General features: G+C 40.2%; 1 protein-coding gene across 1 annotated transcript in view; it reads right to left on the bottom strand.

Moving 5' to 3' along the window:
- The window catches only part of LOC311520576 (uncharacterized protein), a gene marked incomplete at its 5' end in the record, with an annotated part of 111,641 nt that overhangs the window by 46,689 nt on the left and 39,023 nt on the right, over nt 1–25,929 (bottom strand). Inside the window, one exon of the mRNA XM_084628132.1 lies at nt 10,224–10,454. Within this exon, the coding sequence (XP_084484258.1) occupies nt 10,224–10,454 (231 nt within the window). The remainder of the gene's footprint in view (nt 1–10,223; nt 10,455–25,929) is intronic.

The raw sequence follows: 25,929 nt of genomic DNA, 5'->3' as shown, positions 1-25,929 counted from the left end.
TGTAAGCTTTCTAATCTAGACATAAAACATGAGCATCTCCGCCAATCATAAAAAATAATCAGCTCCACACTCTTTATCTTCCCTTCAAGCCATCTGTTCCCTCCATCCTTGGTTAAGTGATTCCCAACTCACCATGGTTTCCCACTCCTACACCTCGTGAACATTCCTCACAGCAAGGTGGCTATATGTAGCCTCAAACTGACTGATTGGGTGTGGAGTAGGTCTCTTCTATTGCTTCACTGGGTGGTCAAGTTGAAGAATGGATTTTCTTAGTTCTTGAATGGTGTGTGTCCCCTGACTGCTGGCAACCTCATTTAGGTAGGAGAATGGGTCATATTGGGGAGCAGGTTTTTTATGGCTATGATTTAGGGACTAAGTGATGTGACCCATGGACACTAGTGCAGGAGCTCCTCTTGCAACAGCTACCATAACTACACCAGGCATTGAGAAGAATGTTTTTTTAGTTAAGCCACTGGTTCGGCAGTCTATTACAGTGTCTATTACAGACACTACAGACTTCCTGTGTGCCCCAGGGCAAGTCACTTAACCTTTCTGTTCCTCATCTGTAAAATGGAAATAAAAGTACTTCCTTACCTCACAGGGATGTTTTGAAGATAAATTAGTTAAGTGACTGTAAGACTGTCAGATACCGTGGTTATGACTATAATAGCAAAGCTTATAAATATTCAAACCTATAAATGAGTATGCACTCTTGCTGCAGCACATGCCTGAGTGAAAAGCCCTGGCTCACTCATAGCTTCAAAAGAGGATGAAAATGAAAAATTTAATAAGCAGAGCTAGCTGCTTATTATTAGTGGCCTGCAATTTTTTTATTTTTTTTTTTGACCACTGAACTGCATATTAACATTATTCCACAACTATACATGGGCACAACCTCATGTTTTTGGAGAAGATAAGTTTCTTTGGGCTATAACCCAAAATGACTTGTTGGGGGGGGGGGCGGCAGAAAGAGAAGTGGGGCTGAACTTTCGGTTTCCTTCCCAACCTCCTGCTGTAGAAGTAAAACCTGCTGTAGAAGTTTACCTGCTCTGCAACTGTTGTTCTTCCAGATGTGGGTTCAGACGTGCATTTCACTCAGATGGCGACCGGAGTCAGAGACGTCTTTTCCTCAGCAGTACCTGTTGCGGGCTATGCTCATGCCCTACTCCTTCTCTTGGACCCTCCAGAGGCAATATAAGAGTGGCACCACTTCGACCGCCCCCCTTCAGTTCTTATGCACTGGAGCAGATGGCTTGAGTCTCTGACCGAGAGGAGACTGAGGGTAGGGTAATGGAATACATGTCTGCACCCACATCTCAAAGAACACCAGTTACAGAACAGGTAAGTAATTGTTTTTGTTTCAAGTGGTTGTGGACCACGTGTATTCCACTCAGGCAACTGTCAAGCAGTACTGTGTAGCCAAGAATTGAAGATAAAGTACATTTAGGATATAGAGGTGAAGTATAAAGTACATTTAGGATATAGAGATGAAATATAAGTATTAATTAATATTGTGACACAAGGCCTTCAGGCCTCAGGCCTGTAAGATATTCAGCGAGTTCACCTGAGCAATGACCCTATATCTGTAAATTGCAAGGTTACAATAAAAGATGTGTTAATTGCTGATGTTTTGGAAAATACGTTGCAATGTATCAGTTCATATTGAAAGATGACCAATAGTAACACCTTGGGTAATTTTAGCTTGACCACAAGTTGCTATGATAACTATTTGACATAAATGTTAATGAATAAAAAAAGGAATTAATGAAAAATGAGGCACTCTTATATTAGTGGGTTACTGAAGTATAAATAAGCAAAAAGGAGCTGGAATACTTATGTATATGTATGAGCATTAAGAGGCGTAAGCATAACGCATGATAAAAGGTGTTGCCCAGCCTGTGTGCTGGGGAGTATGCCTGGACAACGATAGGATGACAACCCTGGTGATGAAGATGATGAAGAGGCAGAAAATAGGTAACACTCCAGGGTCCCCCAGCAGGAGAAGATAGATGAGAATGATGTTAGACATAAGGCTAACCACTTTGCACTCTCTTTCTATATTTCAGTGTGTGTGAGATTGTTTATCTGATTAGTGAATTTGTTAATAAAGGGACTTTTGATAAATAGCTATTGTGTCTTATATGCTTCTAAGATCTCTCATTCTAATGATATTGATAATTATATTCCGGATCAGCTTCAGGCTGTTTTTAGAGCTTTTCATTTGTCCCCCTAAAACATCTCCCAAATACATCTCTTCTTTTTCATTCTTGCTGCTTTGCACGCTTCAGTGTAAATTGTTAAATGCAGCCTTGAGAACAGGAAACACTCTACTCCATAGGCCATATCCAGACTGTATCTTTGTTTTTCTCAGTCTCCATTCCCTCCCACATCTACTGCCAAATAATGAGGTTCAGCAGCAGGAGGCCTGGTCTGATGAGATTTATGAAGCAAACCTCTCTGGCTACCTGTAGCACTGTAATTTCACCAAATACAACATACGTCTCCACTGTGCAGGTGGAAGCTAGGTTTGTCAGCCAAAGTTGCCTAAAAGTCTTCACATCTCTATCTGCCCTTCCCACCATCTTGAAGCTCCTTATAGCAACAGGGCACTGATGGGGCAGGCTGAAATGGAGACTGGGGGGGGAATATAGCTGGCAAGCACAGCTTGGACATGCACAGAGGTATATCCACATCTGAGAAAAATTTTGTAACTCTCTAGAGAGAAGTGCTGCTCTGTCGAACCTTAACAAATCTGTCAGAGGAACTTGAAGCTGTGTTTATCATTTTAATTAGACTGACCCTTTGCCTCGGCTTTGATGCGTGTCCCAGCCCGAACAGTCACAGGAAGCAATAAGTGGCCTGCCAGAGAGGTAGACTTGCAGCCCCATTGATCTGAAAGCTAAAGGGTGCAACTCCAAAGCAAAGGTAAATTCTATATCTGACAAGCCTTCTAGAGCACGTCTAAATTGCTTTTGGAAGCGTGCCTCGAAGCCCAGGTCGACAGACTCGTGCTAGCTCTGCTCAAGCTAATACAGTATAAATAGCAGTGAGGACACTGCAACAGGTGCAGTGGATTAGCCTAACCACTTGAGAGTCCAAGCCTACCCAAGCCCCTGGATCCACACTTAACTGGTTAGCCCGAGCCACCACCTGTGCTACAAAACTGACACTGATATTTTTAGCATGTTAGTTCAAACAGCTGCTGTGTAGACATACCCCTATAGTTTTCCAGAAAAGAGCACTCCTCTAAAGGAAAAGACTGGGATTCCTACTGCCAAACCTTACCTGTTGGGAGGAGCCATGAGGAAGTACAAATTAAACAGAGGGGATGGGTATTTGGAACAATGCGCTCATGATGTGACTTTGGCTATGGCTAGGGTTGCCAATGTTGGTCCGATATATTCCTGGAGGTTTCATCACATGACACACTCTTTAATTAAATATTAATCTTTAATTCCTGGAGACGCCAGGGCAATCCTGGAGGGTTGGCAACTCTAGCTATGGCCCTGATTCATAAGAACTAAATAATCAAGATACTCAGTGAATTTCAGTGAGGCTATTCATATTTTTAAAGTTACACAGGTGCCTAAGCACCTTGCTGAATCAGGTTTTATATGAGCACTCTGCATTCAGAATAGCTAGTCAGCAAAATGGATGCAAACACTGGTTCAGTGTTAGAGCTGAGATGGGTTAAATGCAGGTTAGTGAGTGATGACTTACATGGGTTGGGGACCAGGGCTCCTTTCTGTCTAACCTGACTGTCCAAGGGAAGATGCTGCTGCTGTAAGAGTGGGAGTGGGGACTTGGAGAAGGGGGGCAAGCTGAGCAGCATCAGAAAACATAAGTAAATGTTAAATCATGGCACTTCAGTCTGCTTGTCATTATGGTTTTGACAAATCAGGAGAATGACGGGTTTTGCATTTAACTGAACATTTTCAAAAGTGGCCTATGTCTGAGATGTTATGAAGGTGAGTATATAAAAACCCATGAGGACTCTCAGGAAAAATGTTCACAGAGGCATCATTTTTAAAATGTTTCTGCTGGAAAAGTTAGCAAATATTTTACTAAAACAAATAACATTGAAAATTAAATTGCACTCTGAAGAGTCAGTGTGCTAAATTATGGAACTAAATTCAGTGACTGAAGTGTGAAAGACAGACTCCAATGCTGTTTTAAATGCAAATCTCAGTGCAACTTTAACTAAGCAGCGGCTAATTTTGCCTCTATAACAAACAAAGATTAAAAAGAGAACATTAATATGATGGGGAGACAATGTGGCAATGTGTTCATATTTATTTTGGTTTACTGGAAAATGTTCAATTCCAAGATGTTTTATTTGTTGCTGAAAATAAAATGATCTGTCTTTGTTCTCATTTTTCACAGAAGGATTACATAAACTGAAGACAAAAAATTTGCAGACAGGAAAATATGAAATAGCGGTGTTGAAAATGAACCACCTATAGCACATCATCTGTCCCATAGTTAATTAGTTTTCATGAGAATTATTCTGTACATATAAAAATAGTCTGACCACAACTATTATAATCTATTGCCTAAACAGAGAAAGAATAAAGTAGTAAGAAAATTAATTTAGACTTATTTTTCAGCAAAGCTATTTTACATCAGATCCCTGTTCAGTCAAGCAAACCCTGTTACAAAGTAGAGGATTAAAAGCATTTATCCCCTTCTTCATTGTCATTTAAAATATAGGAATTTTTCATTATGTCATTTCAATATGTCATTAAAAAGGCAATTTGTATTCAGATGTTGTATATCATATATACAAAATTCAAAAAGGCAATTTGTATTCAGATGTCATATATCATGTTCATGTCCTTTATACGATTAACTGTTCATGTTTAGGATGATTAGCATGTTTCAATGCTGGTTAAAAATAGAGAAATAATTAGCAAAAAAACCAAAGCTCAATCTTAATTCATAGTCTAACTTTAGATCTCTTTTCCATCAGAATGTTGTGCCCCTTATTTTTCCACTAGTCTCCTACAGATAACAATGTACACATGAGTCAAATCTGAAGACAACACCATGCAAGTGAAAAAAGTAATGAAATGGTAAAACAAAATAGATTGTTTCATAATCCTTTCAGATGTAAACAGTTACAATTTGATATGGTGCAAATGTTAAACCCATATTTTTTCAAAGGAGAAGAGCAAAGCAGAAGATTGCCTTTGCCAAGAGTATTTTTCTCAATGACAATCCATAACTTCTAGAGATGCAGCTGTTGAAAGTGCTCTCTTAATTTAGTGATACATACAAGTTTTATAGACACAACACCATTCTTTCAGTGGCCTTTCAGGAGGAGCACAAATTGCTTGAGATGCTTTTTAAAAACTTTTATACAGCAAATTACTGAAAAATTCTGTTTTCTGTCACAATGGTCTAAAAATTTCAATATTGTTTCCTGGATTATTCATTTCAAATGTAACAATTAAATTGAATATTGTATATATTTTGATAATGTTAGGAGGTTTCACGTAACTGTCTAAACACTAAAATTCAAATAGGTTCACTCATCCACACCATCTGAGTATTGCATGAATCTCAAAACAGTGGGTGATCTTACAGAGTACACAGGCTATTACACTGTATTTAGGCACAAAGCTTTTGTCTTAGATGCTTGTACCCTTACACTACCACTGGTGCAACTTCACCGGTTGGATCAATGATGGGAGTGCTAGAATAGACAGAGAACTAGCCCTTTTTACCACCAGGTTGTGCAATGGTGAAATAATTTAAGAAAAGTCTAGGGTAGATGCAGATATAGTGGTCCATCATCTGTGAAGTGGCAACTGTAGACTGAAGTTAGTTCCTTTTAGCAGTTTATATCAAACATTTAATGATGCTTTACTTATTTTGCATTTTTATTAACAACTTCATATAAATATCTCACTGAACTCTGTCAGTACAAGAGTATAATTTTCATAAAAATGTAATATATCACTGGATCCAATGTAAAGAGTAACCCCATGGTAAATCCCTAGCAGCAGAAGTTATATTATGTTCAACTTCTCCCATACACACTTTCTTTTAATCCTGTCTTCTGTGGTCATCATTCAAGGTATAATTCTCATATTAAATACTAATAGTAATTGATATAAATAGGACTTAGTAGCCAATGAGTGGCAATACTGGCCAATGAAGATATATTAGGCACATATTTGGTATTTTGTGGGATGCAATCATCCGTTTATTTCCTCTTTGAAGGGTTGTGTGTGTTTTGTCCTACAGCACTTCATAGACTCGTATTTATTTCAAAACTAACAGAATATTACCAGAAACTCATTACTGCTGCTTCTTTTCAGAAGGATTTATGTTATATACTGCACCGGAAGACAGGAAGATTTTGAAAGCAATAAATATCTCAAATCTATTCAAACATTCATAGATAAAAAAATTGCTAGAGGTTCCCGTGCTAATTCAAAATGCATGTGCCACCTGAATTTCAAAGGAGACTATGAAAATTAATCTCTTTTTCAAATTTGGTGCTGGATATTAGAATTAATCAACTATAAAACTGAGTCTCGACATAGTATTTCAAATTCAAAACATATATTCAGAATATTTAAATTATATATACAAATATTTGGGATAGGAATCACAATATTCAAATTCATTTATTCAGCATATAATTAAAATGCTAATTAAGAGTAACAATAGACAGAACATGTATTATATGCACACACATTCAATATTAAAAATATTGCCATATTCGCTTTATGTTATGGACTGGCAAAATAAGGCTATAAGGGTTGTTATCTGGGTTTTAAAAAATTCCATAAAACAAATAAGTTTTCCAGGGTACTGTGTGCCATACTATGGCTATTGCTTTCCTGAACTGTATACTACAGGGGCTTGATTCTGATCACTCATTTATTAGTTCTGCACTGGAGTCATTCTTTTGGAGTAACGTCAGATTTACTGCAGTTTCAAGGGGAGTGAAATTTGACCCCATGTGAACACAGTACTTAGGTATGGATTGGATTGAATTTCTCCTGCGTTCTCATCTCATTCTTTATTAAAAAATGTTGCCTTACTACTTAGCTTTCAGAGCAGTTTATCTCGTTCTCCATCAATTGATCATTAGTGCAGTATGCACCTGGCCAATTTTTGCTCATTGGACAGCTGCAGTTGGGAGCAGGGTGAGTGTGTAACAACAGGTTTCAGAGTAACAGCCGTGTTAGTCTGTATTTGCAAAAAGAAAAGGAGTACTTGTGGCACCTTAGAGACTAACCAATTTATTTGAACATAAGCTTTCGTGAGCTACAGCTCACTTCATCGGATGCATACTTGTGTAACAACACAAACCCTTCATAGGGTAGCTGGTAAATTTGGGTTTGTGGTGTTTTTTTCAACATAGCCAGATACATAACTGGATTCTATCAAATAGTTTTGGCCAGTTGCAAAAGCCCTTCCAATAGAGTGATCTTAGAATTAGAAGGCGCTCCTAGGATATCAAAGTTGGGATTAGAGGTCTGTTCTACATGGACTGATGGTATATTCAAAATGGAAGCCATTCTAGAGAACGGTTCATGGAACTATATGGCATCTTTGGATAGTGAAGATGCTGCAGCAGTTCCCACATGACCATCCAGAAATGTTTGTTCTTTATACTAGAGATACAAGGTGGGTGAGGTAATATCTTTTAATGGGCTAACTTCTGTTGATGAGAGAAACAAAGCTTTCAGAGAGCTTTCCTTCAGTGTCCTGAAACTCTACATGGCCCATCAGTACTACTATTGAAAAGTATCTGGGACAACTGCTGGGAGTGCTTTATATTCCTCAGTGATGTAGACAGATCTGGGGCCACCAGATCTGAGGAATGGGCTTTCCCCGAGGTCTCTGAGGAGATGACTCCCTGTATGAATGCATATATTTAGCCATAGTATCTAGAAGATGGCCAGTAGGACCATCCAGCCCAAGGAGGAAACTGTCAGTCTCACTCACAATCAGAATCTGGTTCTCTATTATTGAATTATGCCAATAAGGGGGAATTGATAGCATGTCTTTTGTCAGGGAATGTAAGCAAGGTGAAAAGGTAACCTGCTTGTCCATATCTGACTCAACACTGGACTGTACCCCTTCCAGTCAGATGATCAGTTCTCCCTTTTGGATTCTAAACTATTTTCATTTGCTAGTGATTTTCCAAAGCTTGAATCTCACACCTAAGGTTGGAACCCCAAGAATGTGGATATGCTGTAACTCATGTACATTTCAAGATTTTAATGGTCCATTTAGACTTCAGAACAACAAACGTTATTTATTCTTGGTTGAAATATATTCATGTCTTTAAAACAGCCTGAAGGTGCAAAGCCAATGCAAACTTAGCATCAGCCCCTACTCCAGTAGAAAGAGAGGTGTACACATTCCTTTATGAACTAGAAGCATCCGGTATTTGGGTCAATCATAGATTTTATAGATACATGTTGCACACAATCAGAGTCCAGATTTTTCTTTTTTAATCAAGATCAGATTTGAACTGGGCCAAGCAAAACAAAGAATAGTTTGGTGCTACATAACAGCGAGGGCAGTAATAACATGGAACTAATTATCCTAACAAGATCACTATGTTATGACTAAATTATATATTTATACAAACATTCTATAAATCCTATATGTGGAGGTGGTATCCATGTGATAAACTGGAAAGGCAAATGACAAATTTATAACATGCTTTTGCAATTTGTCAAATGCCTATGAGCACGTCAATTTATCTTTAATTCATCTCCCTCAAGATTTGTCTGAACATATCAAACCCTTCAACAGCTTCAAAAAGCTACAATTTTAAAAATAAAAACAACCTTCCAGAGAAAAGTTTCTTCCAGCTCCCCAACAAAGTTGCTGCTGCCTAAGGCGCAGGAGGGACAAAATTCAGTCGTGTACTAATGACAGCTTTTCTAGACATCAAAATATCACAGCTTTAAAATCTGATTAATCTATTGGTGGCTCTGCAATGCTAAAAGCTGGAGCTTTATACTATGGGAAAAGGAGAATTCTGCCTTTCCAGTTATACAGTACACTAATCATTTGTGATTTCACCAAATTGTTAACAATACAACACTCCCAATCTCATGTTTATATCACTCCATTATGTATATTCTTCTCTAAGCTATATTTTTAAAGGCAGAGGGACAAAATTGTCCTATTAAGCAGCTAATGAGAATGACTGCTACAGTAGTAAGAAAGTAACTGTGGTGATAGAACCAATAATCTCTTTTATAACCTCACACCAACACCCTGCCTAGGCCAGGAAAATGAAGTGGGTTTAGAAAACATTTTAATTAACATTCATTTTAAAATTGTTAATTCTCACCATTTAGCATGTTCCATAGATAAAGACAGAGATGTTGAAAAATGTGTTTGCTGGTTGTGGTCAACCCTAATCTTCAGATCTTCAGTAGCACATGTATATGGTCCAACAATCATAGATTTTTAGATGGTTCCTGGGCCTGTAGTTCACTTTAATGAACTTTCATGCACATGAAAAATGTCAGATTGACAGCTTTGGAGATTGATATGTACCCACAAATTAAATATTGCAGGTGCGAACAAAGTGCAAACTTTCCCAAAATGTCCTGCCAGTATTCCTAAAACCCTTTTTTCTGGGTATAAGAGTAGATCAATATCCATGGCACATTAAAACCTTGCCTTCTTTACAAGATGCCCCACAAGCATGCCAAATGTCAGTGTTTATGATATCTACCAGGAATTATCCTGAGACCACCAACTTATTTCATATGGATGACCATAGCAAAACAGCCGAGAGATAGTCCTGGTTGGTCATTTCTAAGTGGGTCTGGCTTTGCATCAGTGACCTAGAGATGATAAACTCCATACTCCATTATTAATCTTGTGGATCAGTAATGTTCCAAGAATGATCTTTCTTTTTTTCTACATTCCTCCACTAAACACATTCAGGCATGCTTGTTTATCAGCAAAATTACTTTGGTATAGCTCAGTATGGACAAATAATTGCACAGTATTTTATGTTGATAAAGAACTTAAATTACAATCAACCTTTGCTCAACTTAATTATCTGAAATGCACAGAAACACAACTCTCTGCCCCCATGGATGCATGCAGGACATACACACCTGAAAGTAATAAACATAACACCGAACCATGAAAAATGCTGCGGAAACCTTCTAAAATAGCAAGTTTTTATGAGTGAATTTAAAAATATTAAGCCTTGACTTGTAACTCACCCAAGGTGCAGATGGTACAATAAGTGTCAAAACAAGCAAGTCACTGCAGCATTCCTCCAGAGATTGATGACATCTAGTCACATGATTTAGCAATCTAGCATAAAAAGCAGTTGGTAGTATCCGATGAGCTTTCTCACAGGACTCTTGTCCTGGGGCAAGTATGAAGCTCAGTGTTTGCCTCATGGCAAGCAGGTGTTTGAACAACTTGCTGAGTTTTCCTTCAAGAGCACTCTGTAAAAACAAAAAGGTTAAGGAAAGAAATTGTAAACATTGTTAAATAAAAGGAAGTTAATTATGCTAGGTGAAAGGCCACAAGTCCTGTGTAAGCACCTGCATGAACAACCACAAGTATGCTGACATTTATAAAACAGTCTCCTGGGAATTTATTGGAGACGTCAAACTCTAGGCACTCTGCCTTTTCTTTTTCTCCCCTCCAAACCATCTGTGGATAACATGTGTTGAGGGGGTAAGATCTGACAAAGCATGAAATACAATAAATTGCCAGACTTTTAGCCTCTTACAACAAATATGAAAACAAAGATCAAAGCCGTCATATAGACTGGGCTAATTGTTTGGTTTTTCTAAAGAACAGCCGAAAGCTAGTATAAAAAAATATTCAAACTTCTAAACAATCAGAATATCAACAAAGCATAAACAAGAGCATGTTTATCTTATACCTACCACAGAATCTTCTTATGTCCTTTTCCTGTTTAAACCTTTAGCCAGCTGGACACTCAATTTATTGACAGCATGTTTTCTTTTACTAACAAGAGATCATTTTAAAGATCGAGAACTTATTCTGAAGCAAACTCCATGAAAGGAACACATACTTTAAATGGATATATACCGAGGTAAATGAGAAACAATCATATAACATCACTACCAGACACACCAAAACAACTATAGCATGCTTCCCAAATTTAAAACAGAAACCATTTACAATAACCCACAATACAAACACATTCTGATTCAACACTTTATGTATATTTTATCTTAAAATATGAGCATTTGCTTATAAATTTATTTCATCTCCTTAATAAAATTTTATTCATATCTGTATTTCTTGGTTGTAAGTACTCATTTATTGTGTCCCATGATTGCATATAATTCAGTATTTTAATCTACTAAGATACTGCTCTTCCATTTCATTAACAGACAGACAGCAGTGATCACCAACAGAAAATTAGCTTACTTTTGGATTTTTTCCACAAAGCAAAAAAGTTTGTAAGAGAGAGTTGTGCAACTAGATTCACAATCAAAACAAAGCCATATTGTTCAGATTCTATTTTGGTGCAAAATTTTCTAGCATGTTGCTAGAGATTGCTTGGCATTTTCTACGTGCCTTATGAGGTCAAAACCACTTGCCATGAACACTAATGGTTAGCTCTGACTGAAAGGAAAGTTACATGAGGCCCAATGAAAGTTAACTACTTTTCTGAGGAAGCTCCACACTTGGATCCTGCCTAGTTGCTCAAGTATTGCTCAGTTCCCAGATGGGTTAGTGAACTTTTTGATGGTGCTTCGCCAGTTAGTCACCTGCCCCAGAGGGAACTCAGTGACAGTCCCATGCCTAGTGTAGAAGCAAGGGACCTGTGTAGTCTGTGGCACAGTGAACCTACATTAGGTGTCAAGCCCACCTGCTTTCAGCAATGCACTAGAGCTACATTACACAGAAAAATGAAGGATCTGGGGAAGTGTTAACTGGTTGAAAAATCGTTACCAAACTTATGAATTTAGTGATATAATTCTAAATTTCACCATGGATGACAATACACGTGGGGCTATATTCAGTGCTGTGGCTGCTTTGCACTCCCCTATGCTTGGCACAAAACAGCTCTAATGCTGGTGTAGCTGATTGCGAGAGTGAGGCTATGTCTACACTACACGCACTACAGCAGCCCAGTTTCCTCACTGCAGCTATGCCCCTGTAGCGTGGTAGTATAGGCACTTGCTACAGCAGTTGAAAGGGGTTTTCCGCTGCGCCAAGAGGCAGAAGGTAGGTCAATGGCAGAACTCTTCTCTCGACCTAGCAGTGCTATACCAGGGCTTAGAGCGGCTTAATTTTTCACACCCTTGAGCGATGTAGCTTGGTCAACTTATCTTTCAGGAATAGACCAGGCCTCTAAGGGTATGTCTACATTGCAATTAGACACCCACAGCTGGCCCACACCAACTGACTCAGACTAAGGGGCTCAGCCTAAGGGGCTGTTTAATTGTAGACATTTGGGCTCAGGCTTCAGCCTGAGCTCTGGGATCTCCCACCTCGCAGGATCCCAGAACTCTGGGCTCCAGCCTGAGCCCAAATGTCTTCACCTCAATTAAACAGCCCTGTAGCCCGAGCCCCATGAACCCAAGTCAGCTGGCACAGGGCAGCCACAGGTTTTTAACTGCAGTGTTGATATACCCTGAGAATACAGTGACCAGATGTCCTGATCTATTCGGGGCTTTATCTTATAAAGGCGCCTATTAGCTCCCCACCCCCTGTCCTGATGTTTCTCACTTGCTATCTGGTCACCCTACTTGAAGATCACTCCAGCACAGGGAAATGTGCCAGTGGCATAAAGCAAGTCTAGTGACTCCTGACCAGGGAGAAGGGGGCAAAGGCAGGTCTTCCAATACCCAGCTGAGCCACTGTTGCATATCAGCTCCTTAAGCCTGGTGGCAGCTGTCACTAGTTAGAACCACTTCAGCTTATACTGGAAGTGCATCACCAGTACAGGATCGGGGTGCACAAAAAGTAGCTTACAGTCATCATTTCTTAGCAACAGCGGGGATTCTTTGCCATTCTATTTACACATATTGGGTTAGATCCTCAACTGGTGTAAATGAACATTGCTTCATGAAAGTTGCAGATTTATACAAGCTGAAGATCTTATCTACTGAAAACAAGATTTTAAAATGAGCTTTCTGGGGATCTTCTTTGGTAGTTTTCTAACTGGTTTTGACTCTCTAGCCCAATGGATTTATTAGACATCTGATTTTAATTCCTTCCTTCCCAACAAGTTTTCAACAGGTTTGCATAGAAATTTTCCCACCACTCCAGAAGACTCTCCACTCCTATGTACTTTACAGCATAAAATTTCCTTCATAAAATCATAACAAAATGAAAAAAAAATCTCTTCTGAAACACTGGAATAATGAGAATTGGATCTCATGTGTCTAAAGGTATTTGCTTCATGCTCTCCAGAAAAAGTTATTGAGCTTTACAATTTTGTATGAAACACACGTAACTATTTAACAAATCATCAGATTTAACAATAAATCTGTTAGATATTCTTAACCAACAGTACTCCACTACTTAAAGTTCCACACCAAATAGATCAACTTTGCAGTCTTAATTAAAAGGCCACCGAGGTGGCGGCAGGGAATTCGGGGCACGGGGAGGAAGGAGTGAGGGAAGCCTATGCTCTACTTCGATATGAGAAGAAACAGTGTTTCACAGGAACATAAAAACATAGTATATCTCCTGTCATAAAAATTGAACATTAGAGATCATGGCTTATTTTCAGCACACATAGGTCAGAATAAGTGAAAAACAGAAGCTTCACTGTGTGTATTTTTGTTGCTATATTGTATATTGATGAGTTTACCATTTATACAGTAAATGTAAATTTTGGCACATTGCAGGATAGCCGTTACATTCCTAAGGGCTTGTCTATACTGCCCTTTAATTCAGGCTACAGGGGTGTGACTAGCTGTGCACACCACAGCTCCCCTGTGTGGAATCTGCTGGTGCAAACTAGAAGGTTTCCACTTCCTGTTAACACAGTCCTCTTCAAACAGGACTATATTAATCCACACTAGGAACCTTATCATTTGAGCCCGCAGTGCTTCCATGGGAAAGTTAGAGCACAGCACTTTGGTGCACATTCACACACCTCCACCTCACATAGGGTATGTCTACACTACGAAATTAGGTCAAATTTATAGAAGTCGTTTTTTTAGAAATCATTTTTATATATTCGAGTGTGTGTGTCCCCACAGAAAATGCTCTAAGTGCATTAAGTGCATTAACTCGGCGGAGTGCTTCCACAGTACCGAGGCAAGCGTCGACGTCCGGAGTGTTGCACTGTGGGTAGCTATCCCACAGTTCCCACAGTCTCCGCTGCCCATTGGAATTCTGGGTTGAGATCCCAATGCCTGATGGGGCTAAAACATTGTCGCGGGTGGTTCTGAGTACATATCGTCAGGTCCCCGTTCCCTCCCTCTCTCCGTGAAAGCAGCAGCAGACAATCGTTTCGCACCTTTTTACTTGAGTTACCTGTGCAGACGCCATACCACTGCAAGCATGGAGCCCGCTCAGGTAACCGTCACCGTATGTCTCCTGGGTGCTGGCAGACGTGGTACTGCATTGCTACACAGCAGCAGCAACCCCTTGCCTTGTGGCAGCAGACGGTACAATAAGACTGGTAGCTGTCATCATCATGTCCCAGGTGGTCCTGGCCATGTCAGCCACGAGCGCCTGGGCAGACATGGGTGCAGGGACTAAATTTGGAGTGACTTGACCAGGTCATTCTCTTTAGTCCTGCAGTCAGTCCTATTGAACCATCTTATGGTGATCAGGCAGGCAATACAGATTGCTAGCAGTCCTATTGTTCCATCTTCTGCCGGGCAGGCAAGAGATGCGGATGGCTAGCAGGCCTATTGTACCATCTTCTGCCAAGCAGCCATGAGATGTGGATGGCTTGCAGGCCTTCTGCACCGTCTGCTGCCAGCCAAAGATGTAAAAGATAGATGGAGTGGATCAAAACAAGAAATAGACCAGATTTGTTTTTGTACTCATTTGCTTCCCCCCCCATCTAGGGGACTCATTCCTCTAGGTCACACTGCAGTCACTCACAGAGAAGGTGCAGCAAGGTAAATCTAGCCATGTATCAATCAGAGGCCAGACCAACCTGCTTGTTCCAATAAGAACAATTACTTAGGTGCACCATTTCTTATTGGAACCCTCCGTGAAGTCCCGCCTGAAATACTCCTTGATGTAAAGCCACCCCCTTTGTTGATTTTAATTCCCTGTAAGACGACCCTGTAAGCCATGTTGTCAGTCGCCCCTCCCTCTGTCAGAGCAACGGCAGACAATCGTTCCGCGCCTTTTTTCTGTGCAGATGCCATACCAAGGCAAGCATGGAGGCTGCTCAGCTCACTTTGGCAATTAGGAGCACATTAAACACCACACGCATTATCCAGCAGTATATGCAGCATCAGAACCTGGCAGAGTGATACCGGGTGAGGAGGCAATGTCAGCGTGGTCACATGAGTGATCAGTACATGGACACAGATTTCTCTGAAAGCATGGGCCCTGCCAATGCATGCATCATGGTGCTAATGGGGCAGGTTCATGCGGTGGAACGCTGATTCTGGGCTCGGGAAAGAAGCACAGACTGGTGGGACTGCATAGTGTTGCAGGTCTGAGACGATTCCCAGTGGCTGTGAAACTATCGCATGCATAAGGACACTTTAATGGAACTTTGTGACTTGCTTTCCCCTGCCCTGAAGCGCATGAATACCAAGATGAGAGCAGCCCTCACAGTTGAGAAGCGAGTGGCGATAGCCCTGTGGAAGCTTGTAATTCCAGACAGCTACTGGTCAGTTGGGAATCAATTTGGAGTGGGGAAATCTACTGTGGGGGCTGCTGTGATGCAAGTAGCCAACGCAATCAAAGATCTGCTGATTCAAGGGTAGTGACCCTGGGAAATGTGCAGGTCATAGTGGATGGCTTTGCTGCAATGGGATTCTCTAACTGTGGTGGGGCCATAGACGGAACCCATATCCCTATCTTGGCACTGGAGCACCAAGCCAGCGAGTACGTAAACCGCAAGGGGTACTTTTCAAGAGTGCTGCAAGCTCTGGTGTATCACAAGGGACATTTCACCAACATCAACGTGGGATGGCCAGGAAAGGTACATGACGCTCACATCTTCAGGAACTCTGGTCTGTTTCAAAAGCTGCAAGAAGGGACTTTATTCCCAGACCAGAAAATAACTGTTGGGGATGTTGAAATGCCTATAGTTATCCTTGGGGACCCAGCCTACCCCTTAATGCCATGGCTCATGAAACCATACACAGGCAGCCTGGACAGTAGTCAGGAGCTGTTCAACTACAGGCTGAGCAAGTGCAGAATGGTGGTAGAATGTGCATTTGGACGTTTAAAGGCACGCTGGCGCAGTTTACTGACTCGCTTAGACCTCAGCGAAACCAATATTCCCACTGTTATTACTGCTTGCTGTGCGCTCCACAATATCTGTGAGAGTAAGGAGGAGATGTTTATGGCGGTGTGGGAGGTTGAGGCAAATCGCCTGGCTGCTGGTTATGCACAGCCAGACACCAGGGCGGTTAGAAGAGCACAGGAGGGCGCGGTACGCATCAGAGAAGCTTTGAAAACCAGTTTTATGACTAGACAGGCTACGGTGTGAAAGTTCTGTTTGTTTCTCCTTGATGAAACCCCCAGCTCCTTGGTTCACTCTACTTCCCTGAAAGCTAACCACCCTCCCCTCCTCCCTTCAATCACCGCTTGCAGAGGCAATAAAGTCATTGTTGCTTCACATTCATGAATTCTTTATTCATTCATCACACAAATAGGGGGATGACTACCAAGGTAGCCCAGGAGGGGTGGTGGAGGAGGGAAGGAAAATGCTACACAGCACTTTAAAAGTTTACAACTTTAAAATTTATTGAATGCCAGCCTTCTGTTTTTTGGGCAATCCTCTGTGGTGGAGTGGCTGGTTGGCTGGAGGCCCCCCCACCGTGTCCTTGGGCATCTGGGTGAGGAGGCTATGGAACTTGGGGAGGAGTGTGGTTGGTTACACAAGTGCCGTAGCGGCAGTCTGTGCTCCAGCTGCCATTGCTGCAGCTCAACCATACACTGGAGCATACTGGTTTGATCCTCCAGCAGCCTCAGCATTGAATCCTGCCTCCTCTCATCACGCTGCCGCCACATCACGCTGCCCTGTCTTCAGCCCTCCACTTACTCTCTTCAGCCCGCCACCTCTCCTCCCGGTCATTTTGTGCTTTCCTGCACTCTGACATTATTTGCTTCCACGCATTCATCTGTGCTCTGTCAGTGTGGGAGGACAGCATGAGCTCAGAGAACATTTCATCATGAGTGCGTTTTTTTTTTCTTTCTAATCTTCACTAGCCTCTGGGAAGGAGAAAATCCTGTGATCATTGAAACACATGCAGCTGGTGGAGAAAAAAAAAGGGACAGCAGTATTTAAAAAGACACATTTTATAAAACAATGGCTACACTCTTTCAGGGTAAACCTTGCTGTTAACATTACATATGTAGCACATGTGCTTTCGTTACAAGGTCGCATTTTGCCTCCCCCCACCACGTGGCTACCCTCTCAACCCTCCCCCCTCCCCATGGCTAACAGCGGGGAACATTTCTGTTCAGCCACAGGCAAACAGCCCAGCAGGAACGGGCACCTCTGAGTGTCCCCTGAAGAAAAGCACCCTATTTCAACCAGGTGACCATGAATGATATCTCACTCTCCTGAGGATAACAAAGAGAGATAAAGAACAGATGTTGTTTGAATGCCAGCAAACATACACTGCAATGCTTTGTTCTACAATGATTCCTGAGTACGTGCTACTGGCCTGGAGTGGTAAAGTGTCCTGCCATGGAGGACACAATAAGGCTGCCCTCCCCAGAAGCCTTTTGCAAAGGCTTTGGGAGTACATCCAGGAGAGCTGCGAATGCCAGGGCAAATTAATCCTTTCACATGCTTGCTTTTAAACTATGTATAGTATTTTAAAAGGTACACTCACCGGAGGTCCCTTCTCCACCTGCCAGGTCCAGGAGGCAGCCTTGGGTGGCTTCGGGGGGTATTGGCTCCAGGTCCAGGGTGAGAAACAGTTCGTGGCTGTCGGGAAAAGCGGTTTCTCCGCTTGCTTGCTGTGAGCTATCTACAACCTCATCATCATCATCATCATCTTCTTCTTCATCCCCAAAACCTGCTTCCGTGTTGCGTCCATCTCCATTGAAGGAGTCAAACAACATGGCTGGGGTAGTGGTGGCTGAACCCCCTAAAATAGCATGCAGCTCATCATAGAAGCAGCAAGTTTGGGGCTCTGACCCGGAGTGGCCGTTCGCCTCTCTGGTTTTCTGGTAGGCTTGCCTCAGCTCCTTAAATTTCACGCAGCACTGCTTCGGGTCCCTGTTATGGCCTCTGTCCTTCATGCCCTGGGAGATTTTGACAAAGGTTTTGGCATTTCGAAAACTGGAACGGAGTTCTGATAGCACAGATTCCTCTCCCCATACAGCGATCAGATCCCGTACCTCCTGTTCAGTCCATGCTGGAGCTCTTTTGCGATTCTGGGACTCCATCATGGTCACCTGTGCTGATGAGCTCTGCATGGTCACCTGCAGCTTGCCACGCTGGCCAAACAGGAAATGAGATTCAAAAGTTTGCGGTTCTTTTCCTGTCTAGCTGGCCAGTGCATCTGAGTTGAGAGTGCTGTCCAGAGCGGTCACAATGGAGCACTCTGGGATAGCTCCCGGAGGCCAATACCATCGAATTGTGTCCACAGTACCCCAAATTCGACCCGGCAAGGCCAATTTCAGCACTAATCCACTTGTCAGGGGTGGAGTAAGGAAATCGATTTTAAGAGCTCTTTAAGTCGAAAAAAAGGGCTTCATCGTGTGGACGGGTGCAGGTTTACATCGATTTAACGCTGCTAAATTCGATCTAAAGTCCTAGTGTAGACCAGGGCATAGTCTGAACTGCGGAGTATAGCCTAAGTCTCATTTGTACCATGTATTTGAAAATTTTGCCATACAAGTTAACCAACTGTTAAGTTTGTAGCACATTTGCTGACCATTTTTGTAAACACTAGGCTTTTTTATTTTAGTTTAAAAAAATTTGTTTTGAAGTCAGTATATTCTGGACAGTTATGAGAAAGTCACATTAAAGGATCTCTTTTTAGCATGGTTCATTTTTGCATCTAATACAATGTCAGATTTGATAATTGTTTACTCCTGAGTTAGCAGCTCCTTTATACACAAAAGAGCATTAAAGACTATAACTGTTAACATTTAAAAGACTAAGAACAATGTATGCAATAAAGAAAAACAAAGATTCTATATTGCTACATAAACGTATTATCCACCCAATGCATTCACTTCTGATTACCAAACCAGCAGGAAAAGGTTGGCTAATTCAAACCTGCTTTGATTAGTGTCACAGAAGAATTTTCAAGAGGCCTTTGAAGTGACATCAGTCAGTGTTAGTTCAGATACTTGGCCTCATCTAACAAAAAGACAGACATCTACTGTAATATGAAACCATCAGAAATTAAAAAGAAAGTGCAAGAAAGTAATGAAGCCACTAGCTGGCACTACAATCAGAGCCAAGTAGCTCCTACTTTTTAAAGACGACTTCTTAGACTTGCTGAACCACAAGGGAGTCATTTGTTTGCACAGTTGATGCCCACACACTTTAGTGAGATTTTTTTAATGTATATTTCACCACATTACTTCAAATGCTGTTAATTGCTGATCAATGAAATACTTACATCTCTGACAAGTAATCATTCTGTGCAGTTGTTATAAATATACCTTGAACTTAATTTGACATTCTCTACTTATCTTTAAACTAAGCACAGAGACTGCTTGGCCTTTTACAACTGAGATGCAAGTGTGCATTTGCAATTTACATATTAATGATGTTATGCTTAAAGAAAGCATTACGAGCAATATTTAATAACACATAGAGAAAAATAATTACTATTCACCAACAATGTGCAAGGTGCTTTACAGGCAAGTATGCCCCAAACAACTTATAATTTAAATAAACAATGTATGAATGAAGCATAGGGATGAACAATAAGATATTATGAGAAACTATGATCCAACTTTACCTGTATATTTTTCCCTTTAGGGAAGGAGGAAAGAACTTGAGTCATCTAATTGTTAATTCTTCTCTGTGGAGAGGACTAATGATTATAGCATTTTGGAGAAAGAGCGTTTTCAGGTGGGAAAAGAGAGAAAATTAGATAAGAGAAAATTGAGGCATAACAATGGGGTCCTGGTCCATGACTAGGGCTCCTCAGCACAAAAGAAAGAAAGAAAGAAAGAAAGAAAGAAAGAAAGAAAGAAAGAAAGAAAGAAAGAAAGAAAGAAAGAAAGAAAGAAAGAAAGAAAGATTCAGGGATGGGGATTGTTTGGAAGAAAGCAAGAAGACAAGAGTGGGAGAAAGACACAAAAGGAGAGCGATAAAACACACTTTGATGCTAAACAGTTCTCAGTTATTAAAAAGCATCTAACAATGATGGAGTTACCAACCTCCGGATCAAAGACTTATTTGACATTGACTAGAGCTAAGAGAATACTGCAAGCAAGTATTCAAGACTATTTGTACAGATAACATCATTAATTCACATGGATGATATTAGAGATCCTTTTTATTCACATTGCATTTAAATGAATGAACTGTCAGGACACAACAGGTATATCAGAAAGCAGAGGATGCACATTTCTGCTGGATACAGAGTGGTATCAACACCAGTCAACAGAGTCACTCTCCTTTATAAACTTCAAAGTACAGTTTTCTAAATCGAAAGTATGTGCTGAACAATCAATACAATGGTGAGATATAAATTAAAGAACTAATCAAAATAAAGGGAAAAAGTTACTATTATTTAGACCTTTCGCAAATGGCTCACAGTAACTATCCATAAGATCCTGGGATGTGACCTTTTCAAGCATTAATTAAAAATGTTTAAAATTCCAAGAATGCAAATACATATTTGTCATTGCCCTTAGCATGGTGCATTATAAACTGATTATCTAAGCAAAGTACATTTTCATATTGAAGGTTTAATTGCAGGACATGTTGCATATACATTAATATGCAATGTAAAACCTTCTCCACAGGTGCTCTACGTGATGAAGTGATTTTCATGAATAATTCATCAGGAAAAGCACTTCTACTGAGATACAATTTGCAATAATGTTTTTCAAGTGAGATCAGTGAAAATCAGAAGCTGTCATTGCCAATTTGTTTCAGTTCAGATTCAAAAGGTCACACCCTTGACACACAATGGAAGTTAGAAATGCCCTTTACTTCTTTTACATGTCAGCATCATATAATCTGTATTTTTTCGACACTTTCCATTCCAACACTCAGAGGGCAGTTATTTCAGGACTTAATAAAAAAGTGACTTTGGAAACAAGATTTTTATATCAGGTTTCAGTAAATACATTTTCCATATCTGTCAATCACTCAGGTTTCCTGCAACAGGCAAGATAACAGTGTGCTATAATTATATGGATATAAATATTTATATATCCCACTCCAAAACATTTAAATAGGTAAGCTATATCACCTCAACTCTACAAAGCAACAAATTAGATGAGAAAAGATTCTTTATGCAGTATTTTAAAATTCTCATACAAAATGGGGTTTGTTTCTTCACATTTCAGCTGATTGTAAATATTAATGCAGCACATCAATTATAGATATTTATTTATTTTGCAAATTACATGTGTAAATCAATTTAATGAATTTGAACCATTTGAATTTTAAAGTTTTTATGTGTTCCTTACATCATTTTAGTTTCTTGGGGAAAAAACTCATTACAAGACTACAACATGGTCTCATTTCATCTAGAGTTGCTCATCCATAATTCTGCAGTTTTAAAATACATGCTGGGATGTTTTCTCAACATCTTTATTTAAGCTACTTTGTATATGTATACTCAACTTCATGTTGCCAACACATCTGGAAATATATTGTTTTAAACATTTCAAAGCACAAGAATTCTACTATAATGTACTTTGTATGTTAATTATTAGAATCCTGCTAACACATATTTATATGCTGATATGATGTAAAGTTTAAATACTTTCAATGTGCAATGATTTTTTCCTGAAACTTTTATGTCAAAACTGTTCTGACTTGTGTGTTTTCTTACAATGAAATATTCACTGTCCAGCAATACTAATGAGAGTTGCAAAAAGTCAGGCAAAACTGCAATAATTTTATGCATCCAAATTAGGTATTTGCACATATAAATGACAAGCTGTGCAACTAAGTGGTTGCTGCTCATGAAAAACCCGACTTTCAGACACATTCACAGAAACTACATACGTAAATTAGGCACATAATTACACTAATTTTTGTAAGCATTGCCGTGAAAACCAATCGCTAAAACCTCCTAATAAAACAGCCTGCAGTGTCACAACCCATAAATGAAACATTTAAAAATAACAAACATTAAAATATCAACTCAATTGCATAAACACAGCAGTCAGTAGAAGAGAAAGAAAAGGCTCTCTGCACTAATAGATATTCCAGTATGTGAAGACTAATAAAATACTCTCATATTCTGTGTGTGAAATTCTGGCCCCATGATAATCAATAGAAGTTTATCAATGACTTCCATGGGCCAGGATTTCATTCTTAATCTCTCAGTTCAGAGGTACTAAAGAAAGGTAGCACACAGAAGGAAAACCTGGAAAAGCGTAGGAAAGAAGGAACAAAATGCTAGCTTGTTGATGTGGTCTTTCTGTTCGATGTTGTTGCTGGGTTTTTTGTTGCTTTTGGTGTTTTGAGAAGTGTGGAGTTGGTAGAGTAGACAGGGGTAGTCTCGGTGGAAAATCTGGGCCTTTTATCTTTTGGAATATTACATCATTTTAAGCATAATTCGATCTATTTTCTTAATTTTCATAATTTAATCTGATATTAATTTAACTGATTTTATTTTCTCCTGAGCCAGTCATTCTGGGCAAATTGTAGTATAGCTATTGAAGGAATTAATTCCAAGGGCTCCAGGATGGAGGAAGCCAGCTCAGTTCTCACCACTGTAGGGGGCTTTAATTTTAAGAGGATTCTTATTTGGGCATGTCTGAGGATTGTGATTTCAGGGTTCTGAAATCACTGTCACTATATAGAATGAGTCTGTCCAGTTTGTTTGGGTTAACGGACTCTCTCAGGATACAGAAAGGAATCAGATTACGAAATTTCCCCTCCCCCCAGTGGAGATAAGATTTAAAAGAATGCTAGTTTTTTCATTATTCTCAAATGCTTTTTGTCTTCCTCTTCCCTTGAGGAGGAAACCAAGGAAGACGGAGATATGCTAGAATAGTCCTAATAGTATCCTCAGGCTGTGTCTAGGGTCACATACAGCACCCATCATTGTGGTGTCTAAGCACTCCCTCAAAATGGTTTCTTAAGTGAAACAAGATGAAGAGATGGTCTAAGAAAGAGGCTTTGACATACTCCTCCTTGCCATATCAGTTCCCCCTATTGCTGATGAAAAGAGCTTTACAATGAAAGAAAACACTGCCTGTATGTCTCTGGTTTAATAGATGTTTCTTGAAAAGTAGAGGAAGTGGGAGAAGCAAAGTTGAAAGAGGAAGTGAAATGGAGGAACCAAAAGTTAGGAAACTATGTAAATGGGAAAGGCAGCAGCACTGATGTGTTCGATTAGCTGTCTGAGAATCTGCTGTGGGGGAGGAGATCATAACTGTGCCACAGATGAACACCACTATGCATGATGCCAATAGACGGAAGCCATCTCCATGCCTTGCTAGGCCTATGTTTTTCTGTCCCCTCAGCCATCATGCTCCAAGAGCATGGCTGGTTTCCTGCGAGACAAAGATGTCTGGCTGCTTCTGTTTAAAAACAAGGCCAGTACTGCTGAAGGCTCATGACTAGACTACAGCTGGAAGTGTCACTTCCACCATTGCTAGTAGTTCAAAGAAAGTCTTCAGTTTTGGTTGCTCTCTGCAGGAAAACCCATGGAAAGAGACTGAAAAAAGCAGAGATACAGGAGAGAGTTTCTCTAGGGAACTGTCTCCGTTACAAAACTACACTAGATTTCGCCTCCTTCCTGAGGCTATAAATCCTAAAGTGAAGTAAAGGGAAAGCTTCCCTTCTAGGAGCCAGTGCCAGAGAGCTGCCTCTGCAACAAACAGAAGAATAATACTGGGACTACAATGGGAAAAGGATTTAAAAGGTTGTATTAAGAAGAGTTGCCTTTGTGGATGTAGTCTAATCTTACTAGACTCTCTGGGCGGTTGGGTACAATGCATGAGAAGGTATCTATATCTCAACATCATGAGTCTAATGATTTTCAAATTACAAGAACAAAGTGAACATCCTGAAGTAATTAAAGCATGCCCATAAAACAAGTTGTACTCTCACAGAATAAAGAAATGAAATAGGACACTTGTTATATTTGCATTTTACAGCACTTGTAGAAATAATTTATAGTGTCTTCCTCCAATCCTTAGCACATGTGCGAGAATATTTCTTCAGAGATTTGACAAAAATGTAGACTTATGTAAAATGACAAACACAATTAGTTCAGACTTTATTGTTGCATATATATGTCACTATTATTAGCACTGAATGGAACTTTTTTTTGTTCTTTCTTGTAGGTACATAATATGATAAATGATGTAAGAATATCTACAGTACACAATGAGGTCCTTCATTCAAGCAACTGAATGCTGCGTGAAATGGAGAGTCAGGCAACAGCTCAGGGACAGATTTATTACCCCTCTGTTTGATCTTTTGTCTCTCTAGTCTTGACTTTCATCCGCTTGTCAAGGAAATATGCTAAACACTGAACTTCTTTTTCTCTAAAATTCTCTCCTCTTCCCTACATTAGCACTTCTATTCTATTTCCCACAATCTGTGCTTTTAAATTCTTTTCACACAATACCAAGCTCTTAGGAAATCCATCTCTCTGTGTCCATTGTTAAAAGCCTGATTCATGCCTTGGCTCTCCTACACCTCATCACTAAATTCTTCGTCTCTGGCTCCATTCTTGCCACTTCATCTCTGTTCAGTCTATCCACAGTACTGCTGCTACCATGTTCTTCTCTCCCTGGTGCTCCAGTCATGTAACTGCCCCCTCAAACTGCCCACCTCAAAACTCTTAATAGGAAATGGCCTCTGCATCAAGTTCAAATAGCTCATCCTCTCCCTTCAAGGCTACCCACAGATCAACTCTAGTTTTCACTACTTCCCACTCATGTCATGCACTCTACTCAGTTTTCCCCTTAGTTTTCCCTCGGCTTCTTTCTATCACTTGTGTCTTCATGCCCCCACACCCCTTCATTCCCAGAATACCCTTCTACTTCAAGTGAGCCAACCAATCTCACTCTCCTCTTCCAACCACATTTCTGTCACTAATCTCAGCTCCAGTGTTATCTGCTCCCTCTATTTTCCCTTATCCTTCTGTGCTCCCTCTCATTAAAAAATAGGGGACAGAAACAAACTAAATTATTTCAGTACTTTGCAAGCAACATTTTCTTAACAACAAAACCACCTATCTCTTGAAAAGCAATGTCCTTTCCTCCTTATTTCCCTTGTCTCTCTTCCTTCCATCCCACCCCCATTGTGTGTTATGATCTTTCATTATCTATCTAACTCATATGATAAGCATGTTGGATCACAGTGTCTCGATACTTGTTTGGAAAGTGCCATACATGTCTACACTGCAGTATACAAATTAGCAATGAGATAATATCGCAGGGGCCTCTAGGCAGGCACTTAAGGTCTAAAAGTGGCTTTAAAAACTGCAGGTTGTCTGAATGTGGAAGCAAGAGCAATCTCTCTGGTGGAGCAATACAACTCCCTAAAGAGTGGAAACAGGTGCAGGATGAAGTAGGAAAATAATGCAGATTCACTAGCCGGTCTAGTCTATGTTACTTAGATTTTTGCACAGAGTTGATCTGGGAGCCACAACTTCCATA

The sequence above is a fragment of the Lepidochelys olivacea genome, assembly GCF_965140295.1.
Source record: "Lepidochelys olivacea isolate rLepOli2 genome assembly, chromosome: 5".
NCBI lineage: Eukaryota > Metazoa > Chordata > Testudines > Cheloniidae > Lepidochelys > Lepidochelys olivacea.
This window is presented reverse-complemented; position numbering and strand designations above follow the sequence as displayed.